The sequence below is a fragment of the Canis lupus genome, chromosome 29 (assembly GCF_003254725.2).
Source record: "Canis lupus dingo isolate Sandy chromosome 29, ASM325472v2, whole genome shotgun sequence".
In the NCBI taxonomy this organism is placed as follows: Eukaryota; Metazoa; Chordata; class Mammalia; order Carnivora; family Canidae; genus Canis; species Canis lupus.
Window position 1 is genome coordinate 20,442,497 of NC_064271.1, and position 21,481 is coordinate 20,463,977.

Sequence of the window (21,481 nt, forward strand, 5' to 3'; positions counted from 1 at the left end):
TACTTTGGTTTCCTCAACAGTAAAATGAAGACAGCAGAGCCATGAAGATTATATAAGATAATGCATGCTAAAGTATTTCATACAAACATGTTAGTGTGGTGGTGGGAAGTGAATTGTTCAAAGCTATCTCTTCAGGTTCAGTTATCTTACTCATAAAGATGATCATAAGGCGACCTTTCATTCTTCAGTGAAATTTATACGTAGCTTAAGTTTGTTCTGACAGAAATGATACCACTGTTGAGCCCATTTAAAAGGGTCTATTTCTCTGGGGCATCTGGGTGGTTTAGTTGGTTAAGTGTCTGCCTTCAGCTCAGGTCATGAGCCTGGGGGTCCTGGGATTGAGCTCCACCATCAGGCTCCCAGCTTAACAGGGAACCTGCTTCTCCCTCTCCCTCTGCCTGCCGCTCTGCCTACTGTGTTTTCTGTCAAATAAATAAATAAATAGCTACATGGATAAATAAATGGGTCTATTTCTCTAGCCTTGAATAAATATCTCATCCCTATTCTCTCTCACCCATTTATATCTTTCAATACAGAGGATAAATTTCACCCCTTTTATTCATTATTTTTTTCTTCAAATACTTTATAGAAGAAATTTCTGTTCTCCTATTCTTCCAGAATACTTTGCTTCTTCTAGCACATTTCTTAAATGCAACCTTTATTGGGTTTGGCTATTCACATAAATGCTCCTTAAGGACAGGGAATAACCAATCATCTCACTCCCTGTATCCCTGCGGAACCTAAGACAATATTGTAATTAAGAGCTGCTCAATGAATAGCTAATGGAATGTTGAAGAACATCTTCAAACCTTCATTCACATTTGAACATAGAAGAAACCTTGCTTTCTGCCTTTCCTTCAATTGGGGAATAGTGTAATGAAATTTAATAGCAAGATTAAGGAATAAGTCTCAAGAGAAATGTGCTTCCTCGATAAACTTTATCAATATTAAAAGTGAGTCAAGGGAGGTAATTAGATGAACAAATGTACTGAAACAGATGCTTTAGGGAAAACATTAAATGGCAAACTGGAAAGGAAAGAGACTCCACAGAAAGAACATTCTTAGAATACTTAAAGGGAGAACATTTAAAATGTCATCAGGGATGGAAAATAAACTGCAGAAGTTGAAAATAATGTCAGTGGTAGAGAAAATGAATTCTTACATTTGGGAGGCATTTTGCAGTTGGCAACGTGCTTTCTTATATAAATTAGTTGGATTGAAACAAATAACAGGCCTATTAGACATGGTAGTTTGGGACTTTGAGCAAAGAGAAGAAAAGATGGGCAGGTGTGTGCTCTTGGGAGGCTATAATTAGGAGAATCTTGAAGAGGTTTTTATGCACATAATAACCAAAATGGCGACATTCACAAAGGTAGTTATAATGCAACATTTGGAAAATAAGTGCTTCCTGAAAATGGAGTGGAGGAAATAAATCTATTTTCTTGCTCCTATTCTTGTCTAATAAGACATTTTAGTTAATAGTATCTTCTGTATAATTTATATTCTACCTTTCTTCAAATGGGTTTAACCCCCCCAAATATGTACACAGTGACTATATAGTAATTTTATTTTTTAATGAGCAAGTACATTAGTAAAACACTGAAGTGGGAAAGGTAAAATAAAGCCATAAAGCCAGGAGAGAGAGTGGTCACACAGGTCTTCTTGACCTAAGCAGTCAATGGCACACATAGTTCTAGGACTTGTTCGGTGCACATGCAATGAGACATAACAAATTTTCTACAGAAACAGGTATTTCTAGCACAGAGATGAGACAAAAATGCTTCACAAGACTGCTCATGGAGAGGATGTTGTGTGACACCAGGAACCTCAAGGTAAATAAAACAGCAGGTTTCATAGGTTTTTTACTTCTCTGGCTGACCACAGCAGACTCCATTTGGCTGACTCAGTACTTCAGACTACAAAGCACTGAGGTGGGGCACCTTGCTTATTTTAAAGGTAAAATTGAAAACATCTAGAAGATTGAGGCATTATGTGTCTTTCTGGTAGCTGACAGAAGTGAGTGTCTCCTTGAGTATTAAGAAGCAACGAGGTAAAAGGTTATACTAACGAGTTACTTGAAGTGGAGCTATTCTCGGTTGCTCAGTTGAGTGGAAACCTCTATGCTTTACTAAGTTACCTCTGCTGAGGACAGAAAGCTTTATGAAGATAAAGGGACCTTATCAGGGAAAATCCCCATGTGGAAGGCCACAGCCCTGAGAGAAGGCTCATAAGAGTCCTCAAAACGCTTCTTGGGATTCTTGTAGACTATGAAGTAGTAGGTGATCAAGCCTTCAAAATTACGTGCCACAGAGTATGACCATGATGATGTTATACTGGATTTTTTAAGTGGGAGTTATTTCTGTCTTGGCCAAATAAAGAAACCACCAAAACCTCAGTAAGGTCTTGAATAAATTACATTATATTAGATTCTCATTGAATATTACCTTATCAAAGAGGAGAAGACTTAAAATAAAGGAATCTTAACAACTTTAAGTTATGGTCATAGAACTCTGCCATAGAAACTTGGGTAAAATAAACTAAAGGCAAGTAGATCTGTTGACTAATGTTATAGGGTTAACCACAAGTCATAGATTAATATATATTTGAACTAATTTTAGAGAATTGCTTTGACTTCTCTATCTGTATTCCATAATCATTACTTCCCTTTCACACAATCACTGATTACGGTCTCTTCAGTAAATTAATTCCTCAGTCAAGGTTTAGTAAGTAAATTAAGAGTTTTATCATCCCTGGAGTACAGCCATTGTCTCCAGTACTCTGTGGACAATCTCATAGAAACTTCAATCATCCATCCTCACACATTTCAACCTCTGGCTTCAACCTCTTCTACTCATACTATATGAAGGAAACTGGTGAACACCACTTTGGGGGCTGAAGCATCTGAAACAACCACAATGCACAATGCACCACAGTAATAATCTTCAAGAAGGAAGAAAACACACTGGCTTCCTTTTGCCAGGGATCTTGCCCTTCTTGTCACCTCTATATCCCCTGGGCCAAACACAGGGCCTGGACACAGTAAGCATTTATAAGTATCTGCTAAATGCACGCATGGAAGAAATAAATACTTGAGGGCCTAGCAGGTGTCGCTTTGCTGGCCACTTACATAACGTCATCCTCACATTCATCCCATACACATGAGTAGTATTATCCTCATTTAATGGAAAACTGATACTCTGAAGTGCTAAGTGACCTGCCCAGAATAAATAACAAAACCAGGATTCAAATCCAGGTTAGCCCAACCCCAAATCCTTAGCTACCACTCCTTTTTCTTAATTATATTGTGAGGAAGTGTAGTGCCCAAGTTCACAGATACCCACTGTGGGGGCGGAAGGTGGGTGGAGAATGGTTTCCAGCCAAGTATGATTGAGGTGCACTGTGTATTATATTCAGTTCTCAGTGGATATTACTGTATCAAAGGATCAGGAAAGACCTCAAGTACAGGAGCCCTGCTAACTTTCAACCTAACAATTTGTCTCCCTCACCTATCCTGCTTTGGAACTCATTAAAGGCTATCTGGCCCCATCTTTCACAGATGGTAGTGCTTCCCCAGAGCAGTGTGGGAAAGGCCACACCACATGACACTGTCTCCCAAGGTTGCCATTCCAGCCATAACATTAAGAGATGCTGGCAGTGATGGGCTATGCAGCTTTGGAAAGAAATAATATTTCTAGATTGCTTATTCAAAGTCTTCAGCAAAAGAACCTGTAAGGTCCCTTCTAACAAAATTCCCTATTGCCCAATTGCTTCATTTGAAAATGTACTTGCAGATACAAGAGATCTGTCGATTTACAAATCAGCTATGTTTTATCTTTTTTTTTTTTTTTTTTGAGAGGGAGGGAGCGCGCACGTGCTTCAGAGCAAGAGGTACAGGGGGATGGCAGAGGAAGAGAGAATCCCAAGCGGGCTCCACCCACACTGTGGATCCCACGACCCTGAGATCATGACCAAACTGAAATCAAGAGTGGGACCCTTAACCAATCGAGCCACCTAGGTGCCTCTGTTTTACATATTTTTAAAGCAGTTGCTTGGGACCTGGGAGCTATTTTCCACAGAATCAATGGCAGACAGGATTTCTAAATCAATCCATGATTATCAAGTAAATCAACAATCCAGGTGAATACCACAAATATACAATGTAAAATACTAGAAATTTGTACTCAAGTATCAGGACTTACATAAAGTAAGCAACAGTAAAATCTGTCTTAACTAATGGTACTGAAGAAAATGCAGTTTTAATTTTATGAAGAGGTACTTGATAAAGTTTCTGAAGGGGTCATGTAAATATTCTCAAAAATGTTAGAAGGTGACTACTATATTAAGATGCCTACTCATACTTTACAAAGAATGGCTTCCCTCTTCCTTGATACAAGAATAATATTACCCCTATACTTAGTGCTCATCAACCGTGAGAGGCAAATGGAGAAATAGAGAAAAGAAAAGAAAAAGGAAATTAGTAATGTAGAGAACTAGGTCCTTAGGGAAGGATAGGGGATGTAGAGATGTGAAAAATTGTTCTCTAAGCAAGTCCATGACAGGCAGTTACATAGGATAAAGAGTGAGGATGGAGCACATTTAGGAAAAGTGTGCAATTGGATGTTAGATTATCCAAGATATCCACAAACTGATCTTATAATTCAGGGAATACTACCAGATAACCTTAAATATACTACATGATCACTTCCCTGTAATTTCAGACCCACACTATTTTATGAGCAGAGTTCATTCAAATTACTTAACACATATTTAATGGAATACCTGCTAATATATGCCTTTGCTCAGTTCTTTGAATAATTTAAGAAAATGAGCACCAGATCGCTACTGCCTCTCCTTTGTTTACATTTCCATTATTTTGCTTGTTTGAAACTTCAGACACAGTGGCTTCTAGAAGCAGCATGCTTGCCTAATCAACAATTCATGTTTGTAGTCAAGCTACTGGAGGGTAAATGCTCATGCTGTCATGGACCTCTCTCCTTAGCTCCTCCATCTGTAAAATGGAGATACTAAGAACACTGCTTATCTCATGAAGCTGGGTAGGAATGAGCTAAGTTCATGCATGAGCAATGCTTAGAAAAATGCCTGGCACATAGTATGCACTAAAAAATATAGTTATTATACTCTCATCGAAAATCCACATCAAAAATACCTATTAAATTTTTCTCCATATGTTAAGTAAAAAAAAGAAGTAGGGGATAGAATAGTATATATTCTCTTTATGGAAAAAGAAAAATAATAGAAAGTATACATATTTGAATATGGAAAAAAGTGTCCAGGGGCAGGTGCTTTTTATATGTTTATATAAGCAATATGTATCCCTGGAAAGGTACACAAGAAACTCAATTGATTAAAAAAAAAAACTGGCTATAAATGATTAAGGGAATTTTACTCTTCTTTGGAAACCCTTCTATAGTTTTATAATTTTGTCCCATGCTCATATATTCTTCTTCAGTAAATTTAAAAAATGCATTAAACGTAAATTTTTGGCTATCGAACTTGGACTAAAATCGATAGCCATGAATCCATCAATTTAAAAGTTGTATTTCAAAGTTAATCCAGGGCAGCCTGGGTGGCTCAGTGGTTTAGCACCGCCTTCAGCCCAGGGCCTGATCCTGGAGACCCGGGATCGAGTCCCACATTGGGCTTCCTGCATGGAGCCTGCTCCTCCCTCTGCCTGTGTCTCTGTCTCTGTCTCTCTCTCTCCATGTCTTTCATGAATAAATAAATAAAATATAAAAAAATAAAATAATAAAAAAATAAAATAAAAGTTAATCTAGATAAATCATGGGGATGAAAGGTATAGCATAGGGAATATAGTCAGTGGTATCGCGATAGTGGTGTATGGTGACAGGAGTTATGCTTGTGGTAAGGGTAAGCATAATGTACAGATTTGTCAATTTATTATGTTGTATACCTGAAACTCATGTAACATTGTATATTAACTATATTTCAAGAAAAACACATATGTAAATAAAATAAAATTACCTACCCTCCCCCTGAAAATAAATATAAATTAATTCAAAACTTTCCCCAGAAACCATTCAATCCAAATTAAATGAGGTGAAGGGATGGTAAACACAGATAATTTTGTATATTCTTTTCTGAACCATCTCCCATTAAAAAATCGTATCCATAAATGCTGTTGTCCTCCAACTTAAATAAGGAAACTTATTACATTGATTTGTGTTGGTCCCAGAGGATGCTTAATGCTTTACAGAAACAATGAATCAATTAGCTACAAAAGAAGATACAGTAATAAATGTTTGGGAGGGATAGCAAACAAATTTAGCTCAATAATATATGCTTTTTTATTTTGGGTATTTATATACAAATCATAAGTATAAGTAGAAGAAAGAATTACATATTTGAATCCACATATACTAAAATTGACTCTATATAGCATCCTGACTTCCAGACAACAAACTGAAAAAATTAGTCAAACCAGTAATGAGGCACCAAACAGGAAAATGCTAAAGCACTGATTTTTTTTTACTTCTTAGAAACACAGTCCAAAACTCAACAATAAGGCAACTTATATTTATGATATTCCTGACAATATAAAACAAAAATGAACTTAATTTTCAAGAATTTTATAATCTCATTAAGGTTGACACTGTGTTTTCTCTGGGGTTGAGGGGAAAGAAAAAAGAAAGCAAATGCCATCAAGACAAACAAACCCAACAACCCCAAACAAACATCTGTTTTGTTTTCTCACATCTTAATAGCCTGACCATTTTAGACACAAATATTTGTTTTGCCGACAAATGTTTCCAGCATGTTAGTTAAAACTGTTTCAGTAAATGAGTTTATTTTTGAGCTGAACAAATTGTAAACTTCTCCAAAGTCCACAAGGCATTATTAGTAAGAATGAGCAAGCATGGCCTAAAGATTTTCAGAATTGCTCACTTGGCAAAACGGTAGGAGTCAAGATGCATGCTGTTTGCAAACCTCAGGATTGTTTCTACAGTGGACAGATGTAGGCATGTTCGGTAGTATAGATGCGGCCCAAATTTCCTGCATTTATAAGGGAGACGGCCAGCAGTTTAGTTTTTCATCCTGTCACACTGAATTCCTGTGAGAGCTCAGAGTTCCCCTGCAACTTTGCACAAGAATGTTCCCGGTTTTCAGGCGCTTTGCTCTATTTTCCTGGGCCTTGGCAAGGATCAAAGAAGCAGAGGGAACAAATGGTTTCCCATGCATATTGAATTCCCTCTTATACTGATTTTTCCTCTGTCACTTGAAATTCAATATTGGCAAGATTCCCGTACATCACCTTAACCAGTAAATCGTCTGCATGCGGTCAGAGCATGAAAAGGTAGATTTCAAAGTCTACCTTTTTGGTAAGAATTTGAATGAACAAATCCTTGGAAAACCTAACTTTTCTATAGCATCCATATTAAAATTCACTCCTAATGAACAAATAATTAGCTTTATTTCACATTAATGTGTTTTATTTACCATTTACTCTTTTCTCTGATTGCTTTATTTCAAAAATACAATGTTACAGATGACTAGTACTTTCACAAAAATTTGGCCTCAAAATTCTTGATTACCTCAATAATACTTATTCTTTATTGAGCACTTAAGAGCTATGTGCCTCATTTTCCTCATCTGTAAAATGGGGCAAATAGTACCTACACTTCATGGGTATAAGATTACATATAGTGTAAAGCTCTAAAAACATCAATTACATTTTTACTGTGTATTATTATGATAGCTGTCATAATTATAAGATGCTCTAAGAGATTTTTGACCAAAAATGTGCTCAAGCTAAATTATTTAAGCACAGTACAGTAAATGAATTACAAATAAATTCATATTTTGATCAGATATATGGAAGTCATATGATAAAGAAAAGTATTTTTAAAAGAATGGCTTAAGGGGATCACTGGGTGGCTCAGCGGTTTGGCCCAGGGCGTGATCCTGGAGTCCCGGGATTGAGTCCCGCATCAGGCTCCCTGCATGGAGCCTGCTTCTCCCTCTGCCTGTGTCTCTGCCTTTCTCTCTCTCTCTCTCTCTCTCTCTCTCTCTCTCTCTCTCTCTCTCTCGGTGTCTCTCATGAATAAATAAATTTTAAAAAATCTTTAAAAAAAAGAATGGCTTAAGTACTCTAAGAGTCAATTTAGCAAATTCCTTCATGACAATTACTCTCAAGTGGTGGTGAAATAATTTTTATCACTTTTTGAAAAAAAAGTTATGTTGATAATAATATGCCTTAAAATTTTAGTATTTAGTATAAAAAAATAACATTCTTCACATGTCAGTGGCTAAGAGATGATAATATTTGAGTTCAGATACAAAAGGAAAACATCCTAAATGACTTTTTCCTTTTTTTTTCTTACGTCTATATGTTTTTGAACATAAAAGAAAACCACTTACTTTGCAAAGGATTGTTTTAAAAAAGAAATTTAAAAATGAAAACTACCACTTAAAATTTAAGTAACCATGAATTTAACTGTGATATTGTCTTACAAGTCTTAGAATTGAATAAAAAAGGAAAGAGTTGACTCTGACCAAAATTTTCTCCTATAGATAGTGGAATTTGAATTTACCATGGGATATTTTTATTCTCAGAAACTAAACACATTCTTTAACAACTGAAAACCACTTAACTGGAAAAATGTGAATAATTAGACAACCATCACAAAGGATACATACTCATACATCATTAAGTCTTTAATATTTTTCTCCATAAAATGTTTATAAATACATATATCTTTAAAAGGGTTTTGATGATAATGGAAATAAAAATATTTCGAACTAAATAAAAATAAATAGAAACATTAAGTTTTGTGGGTGCACAAAAGCAATACTTAGAGGGAAATTGAAAGCATTTACAGCATGTATTAAAATCAACAATCTAAGCTTCAAGCCTTAGGAAACTAGAAAAAGAAGACCAAATTAAATCAAAAGAAAGAAGAAATAAAAAAAAATCAAAGAAGTCAATGAAATTGAAAACAGGAAAACAATAAGGAAAAAAAAAAATCAATGAAATGGAAAGTTGGCTCTTTGAAAAGATCAATAAAACTGATAAATCTCCAGCCAGGTTAACCAAGGTGGAAAAAAAAAAAGGGGGGGGGGGGGGGAGACACAAATCATTAATATCAGACATGAAAAAGGCCATCACTACCAATCCCCTGAACATTAAATGGTAATAAAGGAATATTATGAGTAATTCTATGCCCACCAATTATATAACCTACATAGTATGAACCATTCTGTGAAAGACAATCTACTCACAGAAGGAGAAATAGATAATCTGAATAGGTTTATATATATTAAAGAAATTGAATCAATAATTAACCTTCCAAAACAGCACTAGGCCTAGATGGCTTCACTGGTGAATTCTACCAAATATTTAGGAAATAAATGATATGAATTCTTTACAATCTGTTCCAGAAAATAGAAGCAGAAAAAAACATTTCCTAACTTAGTCTATGATGTTATCCTAATAGTTATCCACTATTATCCTAATACCAAAACCAGACAAAGACATTATAAGAAATGAAAACCACAGACCAATACATCTCATGAACATAGATTCAAAGATTCTTAAAATATTAGCACAACTGAATCCAACAATGTATATAAAGATTTATACACCATGACAAAGTGGGATTTATTCCAGGTAGGAAAAGCTGGTTCTGCATTTGAAAATCAATTAATGTAATTCATCACATCAACAGGCTAAGGAAGACAAATCATATGATCATATCAACAGATGCAGAAAAAGCACTGGATACAATCCAATACCAATTCATGACACAAATGCTGAGCAAACGGGGGACAAGGGAAAACTTCCTCAAGTTGATAAAACATATCTATTAAGAATATATAGCTAACATCACACTTAATGATGAGAAATCAGTATTCTAAGATCACGAAAACCAGACAGGATGTCTCCTGTACCACTCCTATTCAACACTGTCCTGGCTAATGCAATAAGGTAAGAAAAGGAAACAAATGATATTCAGAGTAGGAAGAAAGACATAAATCTCTGTTCACAAATTACATACCTGTATATGTAAAACAATATATCAAAGAATCAACAGTAAAACTTCTGGAACTAGTAAGCGATTATAGAAGATTCTGGGTATAAGGATTATATACAGAAGTCAATTGCTTTCCTAGATACCAGCAATGAGCAATTGAATTTGAATTTAAAATGTTACATGATTTAATTAGCACCAAAAAAAGGAGAAAAACCTAAAAAATATGTATAAAATCTATATGAGGGAAACTATAGGACTCTGATGAAAAAAATAAAAAAGTAAATTAATGGAGAGATATTCCATGTACATGGATAAGAAGACTCAATATTGTCAAGATTCCATATATTCCGTTTTCCCCAAATTGACCTTTAGATTCAATGCAATTCTAAACAAAACTCAAGTGAATTCCTTGGTGGATACTGACAAGCTGACTAAAGATTCTGTGGAAAGGCAGAGGACCATGGATAGCCAACACAATATTGAGGAAGAACCCAGTCAGAGGAGTGATACTACCCAACTTAAGGACTTATTATACAAAACCACAATAATCAAGACACTGTGGTATCAGAAAAAGAATAGACAAATTGATGAAAGAGAACAGAGAGCCCAGAAATAGACCCACCCACATATAGTCAACTGATCTTTGATGAAGTAAAGGTAACTCAGTGGGCAAGAGAGAGGCTTTTCAACAAACGGTGCTACAATAACTGGGCATCCACATGCCAAAAAAGAAATAAAAGAAAAAAGAAAAAAAAGAATCTAGACACTGACTTACACTTTTCACAAAATTTCACTCAGAAAGGATCAGAGACCTAAACATTTTGAAATGGCAAAACTACGAAACTTCTAGATCATCACACAGCAAAAAGCCTAGGTGACCTTGGGCTTGGTAATGAATTTCTAGATACAAAACCAAAAGCATATTCCATGAAAAAGAAAAACTGCTAAGATGGACTTCATTCAAATTAAAAACTTCTGCTCTTTGAAACATACTGTTAAGAGATTTTAAAAAGACAAGCCACAGACTGGGAGAAAGTATTTGCAAAACTTATCTGATAAAGAACTTGCATCCAAAATATACAAGAACTTAAAACTCAACAATAAGAAAACAGCCTCATTAAAAAGTGGGCTAAACATTTGAACAGGCACCTACCAAAGAAGATATTCAGAGCAAATAAATACATGAATACATACTCAACATAATATTTCATTAGGGAAATGCAAACTAAAACAACTAGATACTGCTACCCCTCATTAGGATGGCCAAAATCTGAAATACTGACAACACCAAATGCTGATGAGGTAGTGGAGCAACAGGATTCTCATTCATTGCTTATTGGATCACAAAATGGTATAGCACTTTGGAAGACAATTTGGCAATTCCTTATAAGACTAACCATACTCTTATAGAGTAATTCAGTGATCACACCGCTAGGTATTTATACAATTTGAAGACTTAGGTCTACGGACACCTAAGTTTGTGGCTTAGCGGTTGAACATCTGCCTTCAGCTCAGGGCATGATTCCCGGGGTTCTGGGATCGAGTCCTGCATTGGGATCCTTGCATGGAGCCTTCTTCTCCTTCTGCCTGTGTCTCTGCCTCTCATGAATAAATAAATAAAATCTTTTTTAAAAAAGAGAAAACTTGTGCCTATACAAAAAACCTGAGCACAAATATTTATAGATTTATAAATGCCAAAATTAGAAACAACCAAAATGGGGAGGGAGCATTGCTAGTTAAAGAATAGGTACAATTTTCTTGAGCCCAATAAGTAAATTACAATGTTGCTAAACAACCAGATAAACCTCACCATATTCCCAAAATAGATTAATACTTAAATATTTCCTGGTGATGTAACTTTTATTTTATTTAGATAGTCACCAAATAATGAGTATTTACATGTTTAGCCTGAAAAGTCCTTGTGAGGTTATTATCTTTTTATGTTCATCATGACATAACAATTCCTTAAGCAATACAAGAACAGATATTATAAAGTATGGGAGGAGAGCCACATATACTGTGTATTCATTCTGAACAGTATAATTTCTTGAAACTGAAAGGCAGAAACCTAGCCATACATAAGATCAGATCATAACTAGAGTCTATTTTTCCAATGTAGATAATAGTGACTTTAAACCGAACAGATTATTAAATGTAAAATAAAAAAATCTGAAATTTCAACAAAATAGACATGATTTTAACTATTTTTTATTTCTATCACAAAACATTAGGTTATAGATAATAAATCATTCCTTTGAATTCTTTAACGACTTTATGGACTCTATCATTCAAACTTCCTTTTCATCGAAGACAAGTCTACCATCTTACATATGACTAGTAATAAAGGAAAATTAGCACCAAAAGACTTTGGCTGAATCCATCATACTGCAAAAGTAAACAAACAAACCAAAACCCCCTACACCAGACTAAATCCTCTTTGAATTCCTCAAGTAATTCACATTTCTTTTTAATGTGGAAACTCACTGAACTTTTCACTTCTAACTACATAAGGAAGACTGATACATACGTTTATTTTAGTGGGAAGTAGTAAATACAAGAAACCTGAAAAATACTTGTCCCCAATCCTATTCATTCCTATTCTGTAGCCATAAAGATATTGCAATTGAAATGAATACCTGAAACACTGAGCATTTATTCAAATAAAATCTAAAATAAATAATTTGATCTTGAAATCATGTAGACATTTTGAAAATCATAATTTTGCATTATTTCCTATGTCACATGGTTCTGTGCCTAGTCCTCCCCACTCTTTCACACAACACCACTTTGATAAATAAAATTCACTTAAAAAAATGGCACAAACTTTTCTGATATGACTGAATTGGTATTTTTTAGAAAGTGCTAATCAAGCTTAATTTTAAAAAAACATGATTAAGTCTTCACTAGCTTGTTTTGTATTGTACTCTTCACAATCAAAATGTCATGAATTAAAGTAACATTACTCTGCTGTCTTCTTTTCTCATTCTATTATTCCACAGATCCTGAAGTTTTTCTACTTGTTTACATAGCTATTCTATTTCAAAGCTCCTTTTAGTCCTCAAGAAGTTTGCATGACTCAGATGGTTCATATGAAAACATGAGATTTCCCTAAAATTGGGACAGGCCATTACCTTTCTCATGATGCCTACATCAACTTGATGGAAGCAGAGAGGAAAATTCTACAATAGCTCTATAATAAATCCAATTTTTGAGAGTGATTATATAGATGTTAAATCTAATTAAAAGACATGTATACTAGATTCTGTGAAAACTGTAATTACACATGTGAACTAAGTGAAAAATAGATCAAGCTAGCTTTTAAAAAATATAGGTAAATGGAATCTGATAAAGATAAAAATGTTGAGTTGTGCAGAAAGAGTTTAGTTATAGGTGGAATACAAGTTTAGGAATGATGTAACTTCCTACTCTAGAGCAAAAGAGTGTTCACATATATTCAGGAAAACGATGTGAAACACCAAAAACCTGAAGGAGATTTTTTTTTTTATGGGGGACATCTGCTAATATTTGTAAGATAAACTTATTGTCCAGATTGAAATTAGCACCTAAAATTTGTTTTCATGATTTAGGGGAACCAACTAGAATTAAGACACTATGATCATGATCTCACAGAAGTGTGTTTCAGAATTTTTAACCTGGCTTGTAGCAAAGAGTGGTCTGGGGCTCTAAGAATAAAAGGCAAAAAGAAAGAAAACTCTGTGATTGTTTGAGGATAAGAGATCACTTCATAATCTATGAAAGGAGACGACATTTTTAACAAGACAAAGGTGAGACGACGTGCAAGAGAAAATAGAAGTATAGATAAAGACCAATTCAGGAAATTAATCATACAGTATTAAAAGTTCCAGAAAAAACTAATGGAAGGCAAGAAATATCAAATACATAGTAGGAAAATTTCCAGAGCTGGAGAGATTGTCATTTGAAAAGGCTTATCAAGGGTTGTGCAGAAGTATGAAAATGCTCTTGCCCAGTCATGAAATTCAGAATTAGGTCATGCATGGAAAGAGTGAGCCAGAGGAATCACTGTTTTCCATTATGAACTCTGGTATCTTTTTTTATTTTGGAGAGATATTTAATTATAATAAACATTGAATTCAAAGTAATATCATTTATTTTTATATTCAGTATGTGGGCAAATATTTATAATTATAGTTAATAATTATAGCTAAATATAATTATGTATCTAAAACATTATATATAGCTCTTGAAAACTGAGTATATTTACAACTAAATAAAGTCTCAATTTAAGTGCTTTTGAAGTTACACCATTTACGCTAAAATTTTTCAGCAAACAAAATTAAATAAAGTTAATGTCACAATCACACTGTTTGACTTACATTCAGGCCTTGCCAAAACTTGCCAAAACTGTGAAACCACTGCATGAATATATGACTGTAGAAAAATGCATTTAAACCACCAGAAATACAGCCTGCAGGACTAATAAAGTGCACATAATTACCTGCTGCGGGATCTGTGACTGCTTGGCTGGTGATGCCAGATGGTGGCTCCTGAAGCTGGTAAGTGGCATTTGTGGACGGTGTCGTTGGGCTGGTGTTACTGCTCGTCATGTAATGGGCTGGATACGGTGAGCTGTTATAATACTGTGCGTACTGACCCTGGCCAAAACTGGGATAAGATGGATAGTCCTACCAAATCAAACCACACAAAAATTATGTCAGAATACTGCTGCTTATTTCTTACTTTTCAAATATAACTATATTTGGGTTTGTGTGTCTTCTCCGAATTTACAAAGGAGCATACAAGTACCCATTGACTGAAGTGCCTACTTGCAAACAAATTTTACATAAGATCAGATACATTCTTCCTACCTTTTCTATTCCATGATGCATTAGGTAAAATTAAGAATCTGAAAAGCAAAGGCTCACCATATAAGACTGAAGAGATTTTTAAAAGAAAAAAATATATTTTATAAGGCTTAGGTAAGCAATCACTTATAGTAGTACACTGTAAACAGATCTAAGAAAATCATCTGTTGCATTAAAAAAAAAATTCTGAAGTTAAAGTGGCTTTTAAAATTACCTGCTGTGAACTGTTAAATCCAGAGGAATTTGTGAGTGAATTATTTCCTGTATATAATCCTGATGATGTTGTAAAACTGCTACCTAAAACAAAGTGAAAAGAAATATGGTTGACTAAACTATGCAGAATAATGTACCTGTAAGAAAGCCTTATTTAGATAAAACAGAGTTGAAGTTCATTGCAAATGCATTTATCTTTAAAACCAGAATCCACTGCCATGACAAAAACTGTGTTTTCTTAAAATAGTTGACATTTTTAGTTTCACCATATTGGAAAGGATTAAAGAGTAAAGAAATTTAAATTTCCACGGGTGTAACTCATAAAATTATGGGCAAAATCATACATTTGTGCAAACATTAGACACTGAGCTTTCTATTTCAATTTGTTGAACAAACCAGTATTTTTTCATAGCTTTACATTAAATATGCTTAACGTAAAATGATGGGATCTGATGAAATGATCTTTAAAGTTCTTGCAAGCTCAAAAACTACAATGATACTTTTAAATGCTTTCAGAATTGTGCTTGTCATTATAATGGCCCACTGAAAAAGCTGATTATTTCATTTCCCAGAAGAATAAATGGCAGCCCTTGAAGTACTTGATAAAACAAGGGCCAAGGAGGAACATGATTGATATATTGTTTTATATATTACATGTGCTCTCTAGGTAACATTCTATTTTTGGAATGTCTACATGTGTTCAGCAATAAGCAGTAGTCATTGTGCAGGATACAAACATAAAAGCAAATCTCAGTTCCCACCCTGGTTTTATTTACTTACTGTTAAGCTATGTAAAGCAGCTTTTTTTTTTTTTTTTTTTTTAATAGATTGAGAGAGAGAGAGAGAAAAAAAAGGAATGAACATATGAATGGCAGGGAAGGAGAGGATCTCAAGCAGGCTCCACACCTAGTGCTGAGTCTGACTCGGGGCTCAGTCCCAATACCCTGAGGTCATAATCTGAGCTGAAATCAAGAGTCTGACACTTAACCAACTGAGCCACTCTGGTGCCTGAATAATATACTATTTTTGATAATCATATTAGCAAAGATTTTTTAAAAGATCAGGGATTGGCAAATGTGCAAACAGTGTCATTCATATGCTACAAAGTGGGAATTTAAATAAGCACAACCTTTCCGGTTGGGCTATTTGGTCAATGATTAAATAACTTTCAGCCAGCAATTTTATTATCAGACATTTACTCTAAGAAAAAACTATATGGCTTTATATAAAGAGACTGTTAGCAAAGATGTTCTTCAGTGTCATTTCTAATAACAAAACATAGAAAGCATTCCCAAGCCCTTAATGGGTGTTATTCAGAAAATGGAACACGATGAAGACATTGAAATGGTATTATAATGATGTTTAATTACATGGAAAATTTTTTCATATTATTTCACTAAAGTAAAAATGAAAACAAGGAAAATGTTTTGGTGATTTTATTTGAAATATTTTTTGAAAGCATAAGACGTTTTGAAAAAGCACAAAAAATCTCAAACATTATCTACGGAAGGGCACAACCACTGGTCACATAATATTGAGGAAGTCAAGACATTTTAAAACTGTCTACTCAGAAGCCGTGTTTCTTCTATAAAAAGAGAAACCTTTTTTTAAAAATTAAAATTTTATGGCAAATGAATGATACAGGCAATAAATGTGTTGGCCATTAGGGAGAAAGTCTTTAGTGTGAATTAGCTATTCACAGAGGCCTTCAAGTATGATGTGGTAGTTAATACATGCCAATTATTTATTTGCTGCTCAACATTTAAGTATGATGTTAAGAGTCAGAAAACAGGGTTTCCAGTCATCACTTAGGAGCTGTTTGGACTTAGGACAAATCATCTAACCACTCTAAGATTCCCTACCTGGGAAAACTACTTCATAAGGTTCTTCCCCAGATCAAATGAGATAATGTTTTAGAAAGCACAATGCCCAATCCATAATACTACACAAATGTTAGGAACTGTTATTGTTTATCTCAGTAAACATTTCTAAAATTCTTCACTGCATTTATGTGTCTTTTCTCTCTTTTTACTTTCCCAAACTAGATAAATATGACTTAATCTCTTTGCATATCTAAAATTCTTTTCCTACTTACTTATCAAACATCTCCGAACTTTGAAAACCTGATCCAAGGCTTTGTTATTTTTATTAAGGGAAAATATTTCCTAAGCTAGTTTCAAATTTAGTTATCACAGACTCATATTTGAGGTTTCTTTATTTGTGCCTTTCAGGAATACCAATTGTCCAAAGTTCCCATAACACCCATCACAGATAAGCAGAGAGGTCTTACACTCCTAATACTTACTCTGCCATGAAACCTGGAGCCTCAGACAAGCTTCCCATATTACTGTCATTAGCATGTGGCAATCACAAACTTAAACATATATTAAATACTTAAATACCACACAAATAATAACATAATTTTCATGGTGATAATTACATGGGGATAAAAAGATGACTAAGACATAGTTTGGGACCTCACAGGACTTATCAGGATGACATCAGGTTTTTTGGTTTTTGTTTGTTTGTTTGTTTTGTTTTTGTTAAGCACTGGATTTCATGGGCATGTGACTCTGTATTTATCAGTGAACATTTAATTAATATGTGTAAAGCAAACTTACAATGAGCATTTCAAACATGCCTTATAAAATAAAATTTAAATTTCTTTTGGATAAGAGTGTGACTATCAATACTTTTTTAAACTTTATTATATACATTTAATAGGAAACATTACTTTGGGTTATGGCTTGTTATTTTCATTTAAACTGCACATTTCTAGGTTATGACTTGCTACTTTCATTTATACTACACATTTTTGAACAATAAATACTGACCTCAATAATCCCTATCCACCAAGAAAATGAGTAAGATATAGAAAATATATTTTTAAAATGGGTGTTTTCATTCCATAAGTTATTCCCTGGAACACAGTAGAAAAGGCCATGGAAGCTATATTGGCACATATAGGCCACTGAGGTATGACCAAGTAAATCACAGTTCAGTACTTGAAATGGTACCCAAGTGACTTTCCAGACTTAATGCTACTTCTAAGACTGTACATTAGCTGGAATTCAACATAAGTTATATTCATTTACTGGCTGACTGCAGGCCGAGATTCCATTCCATTTAGTATGCTGAAGCAGGCTTTAATGGCACTCCTGTGGCCTAGGAGACTTAATGCAACTTCCAAAAGGGTAAAACTTACTTCAGCGAGAGGTGTACATACTAGAGAATCAGGCTCAGGCAATATTACTTTTGCACCACCAGAATCGGATCTGTAGGGCCATCCCCACCTGCTTTCACATAGGACTCAGGCAAAGAGGGCTGCTTTCAGTCCAGGCCACTGGCACTGGATTTCTGCAACAGCCTCCTTTACTGGTTTCCTGCCCACTTTCTGGCCCTCTCCAGCTCATTTTCCATAAAGGTAGGATACTTTGTCTAATGTGCATATCTGATCTTCTCACTCCCCTGTTTAAAAAAAGTAACTGTTAGTGGCTTCCTCTCGCCCTCAGGATAAAATTCAAACTCCTTACCAGAGCTTATTTATTAGACCCTGGTCTGGCTCCAGTTTATCTTTTGGACTTCTTTGGTTTCTTCCCAATAACCTCAACCACCCAACCCACCCAGATACACATTCCAGCCTAACTTCACACAAATGAAGCAACATGTGGTTCTCTTAAGGCTACTCTTTGCACCTCTTACTTCCTCCCCATTGTATCCTGACTAATCTCTAATCAACTTCATAACTCAGCATGGACTAGAAACCTTTCTTCAGAAAAAACTTCCTTAAATTCCCCTCTTCTCTATTTTCTTAGGCCTGGATTACTTAATCACTTCTCTCTCTCTCTCCAGTGTGTATATGGTTTTATACAAACTTATATATATATATATATATATATATATATATATATATATATATATATATACACACACACACACACACACAAATTTATATAATATGTACACAAATGTATATTCATATATACCCATAACTACTTATCAGTATTTTAAGCTAATTAGTACTAATTAATTAGCAAATTAAATACTAATTACATTTTTAAAAATATTTAATTTGTGAAAGAGCTTGTGCTTGCATGAGCAGGGGGAGGGGCAGATGCCCCATGGGGGTTCAATCTCAGGGCCCTGATATCATGACTTGAGACAAAATCAAGAGTCAGACACTTCACTGAGCCACCCAGGCATCCCAAATACTAATCATATTTAAACTCATTCTTTCCCTATTAAATAGGCTACAAAGAAACCTTAGAACTTATATAATTGGACATTTGTAGTCAACTCATACAAACATCCCCAGAATACAAAACACAGTAACACTAAAGAGAGACAATGCCTACCGAGCACGAACTATGTGTTAGGAGTGTGCTCATCTTTTACATGCTTTACCTAAACCCCACAACACTTGGATATGATAAGGAATATTAATATTCCCATTTTGCAAATAAGGAAACAAGAGGTCAAGATAATACAGCTTCGGGGCACCTGGGTGGCTCAGTGGTTGAGCATCTGCCTTGGGCTCAGGGTATGATCCCGGGATCCTGGGAGAGTCCAGCATGGAGCTCCCCGCAGGGAGCCTGCTTCTCCTCTGCCTCTTTGTGTCTCTTATGAACAAATAAACACAATCTTTAAAAAAAAAAAACAACACATATCCAACATATGGCTATTTGCCAGGCACATTCACAAAGTGTTTGTTAAAAGGCACATATCTAGGCCCCTCATTAGACACAGGAATCCCCACCTCACTGAGGTAGAAGAGTGAGGGTTTGAACCTGAAAATCCACAGGTTTATCAAACACCTCAGTACCTGATTGTTAGCACTACTATGTTTTGTGCCAATTCAGTAGGTGTTTTAGCAACTGCTTCAGAAACCTGTAACCAGTACAGGCTTTCATTTTCTCTAAGAAAGTCATCACCATTGCTAAGCATTTGCAGAATGGAAGTGCCACAGAGACCATTTGGGGCACCTTTGGCTCTTGCACTGTGTGAAAGCTCGTAAAGGGAGGAGAAGGTCCCACCGTGATAGCTGATCCGGTGCTCAGTTGGTGCCAATCCCACCAGCTGAACCTCACCAGTTCAGAACACCACAAAGCAAAGGCAAAAGAGCAACCACAACGCTCCCCAAAAAGTTTCGGTGTGTAGCTGCGAACCCACTTCCCTCCCTACGCAGGCACAGCAGGAGAGGCCCATCTGTGGGGAAGGCCACCATACACGGATGCTGAAGGGGAGAGAGGGCAAGACATGACAAAGAAAAACAGACCTCCCTTGTCCATTAGGATCAATCTGCTGAGAGTTTTTGTTTGATTTAGGGTCTTCACTTTGGTCTTACATCACAGAATTAGGCTTAATATTCAGAATTCCTTTATCAAACTAATATAGAAGTCTCCTCCTCCCTAGAGACAAATCACTTTATGTGAAAAGTCACCTCTAGGTAAAGAAGAGGGCAAAAATATTCTATAATAAAATGCTTCAAATTTTATGTGATGTAATCTTACAAAAATTCCCCAAAGTAGGAAGAATTTTCACTTAGAACTCATTATTCCTTAATTATGAGTTTGGCAGGGATAGGCCCAAGTGAAGCTCAAGTAATGCCCAGTATTATTCTTGGTATGGTTTGGAATGAAGTTATATCCCATGTGGGGTGACAGTGGGGGAACCTTCTTATCCAGTTGTTAAGTCGAAAATCTTACCTATTTAAATCTTACCTATTTCACAAATTACAAAAAATCATAGCAATACTTCTTTTTTGGCAGGGAGAGGAAAAAAAAGAACACTGAAAAAAGTTTTCCTTTCAGAACACTTCTAAGAGACAAGGCTACTCAAGTGAATGAAAGCACCTGTTTAGTTTGGGAAGGGAAATGCAACTGCTCAGAAAAAGCAAGTAGTGTGTTCTGGGAATGCAGTGAAGGAGAAGATCAGAGAATGAAAGTTTTTTTTAGAGAAGTAGAGGAAGAAGGTAAGAGAAGTGAGAAAAGTTTGTTGATAATTTAAGATTAACAGTTCAGGAAAAGACATGGCATTCTTTGAAAAAACTCTAAGAATCTAAATGTTGAATACGCCACTAGGAGCATATTGGGACACGGGAAATGTTAAAGGGTGGAGGGGGTCCGGGGAAGCTGTCCACATGCAAGGATATGTATGGGCCTGGAGAAGGGACATGGGGCTTGGGGCAGAGTCTGGGATGGTTGTGGCTGAGGAGAGGATATCACTGTCCATGCCGTTGCTTATGCTCCCTCATCCACAGCCTGCTAGACTAATTCAGGAGAGGGTCACTGGAATCCTGAAACACATCAGACTCATTCTTGTTTTTTTTTTTTTTTTTTTTTTTTTTTTTTAAGATTTTACTTATTTATGAAAGACAGAGAGAAGGAGAGGCAGAGACAGAGGGAGAAGCAGGTT

General features: G+C 35.4%; 1 protein-coding gene across 15 annotated transcripts in view; it reads right to left on the reverse strand.

Moving 5' to 3' along the window:
* The window catches only part of EYA1 (EYA transcriptional coactivator and phosphatase 1), a 420,890-nt gene that overhangs the window by 94,216 nt on the left and 305,193 nt on the right, over positions 1 to 21,481 (reverse strand). For all 15 annotated transcript variants that reach the window (XM_025477983.3, XM_025477982.3, XM_025477975.3 and 12 more), the window contains 2 exons: positions 15,069 to 15,151; positions 14,488 to 14,674 (listed from right to left, as the gene is read on the reverse strand). In XM_025477983.3, the coding sequence (XP_025333768.1) occupies positions 14,488 to 14,674; positions 15,069 to 15,151 (270 nt within the window). The remainder of the gene's footprint in view (positions 1 to 14,487; positions 14,675 to 15,068; positions 15,152 to 21,481) is intronic.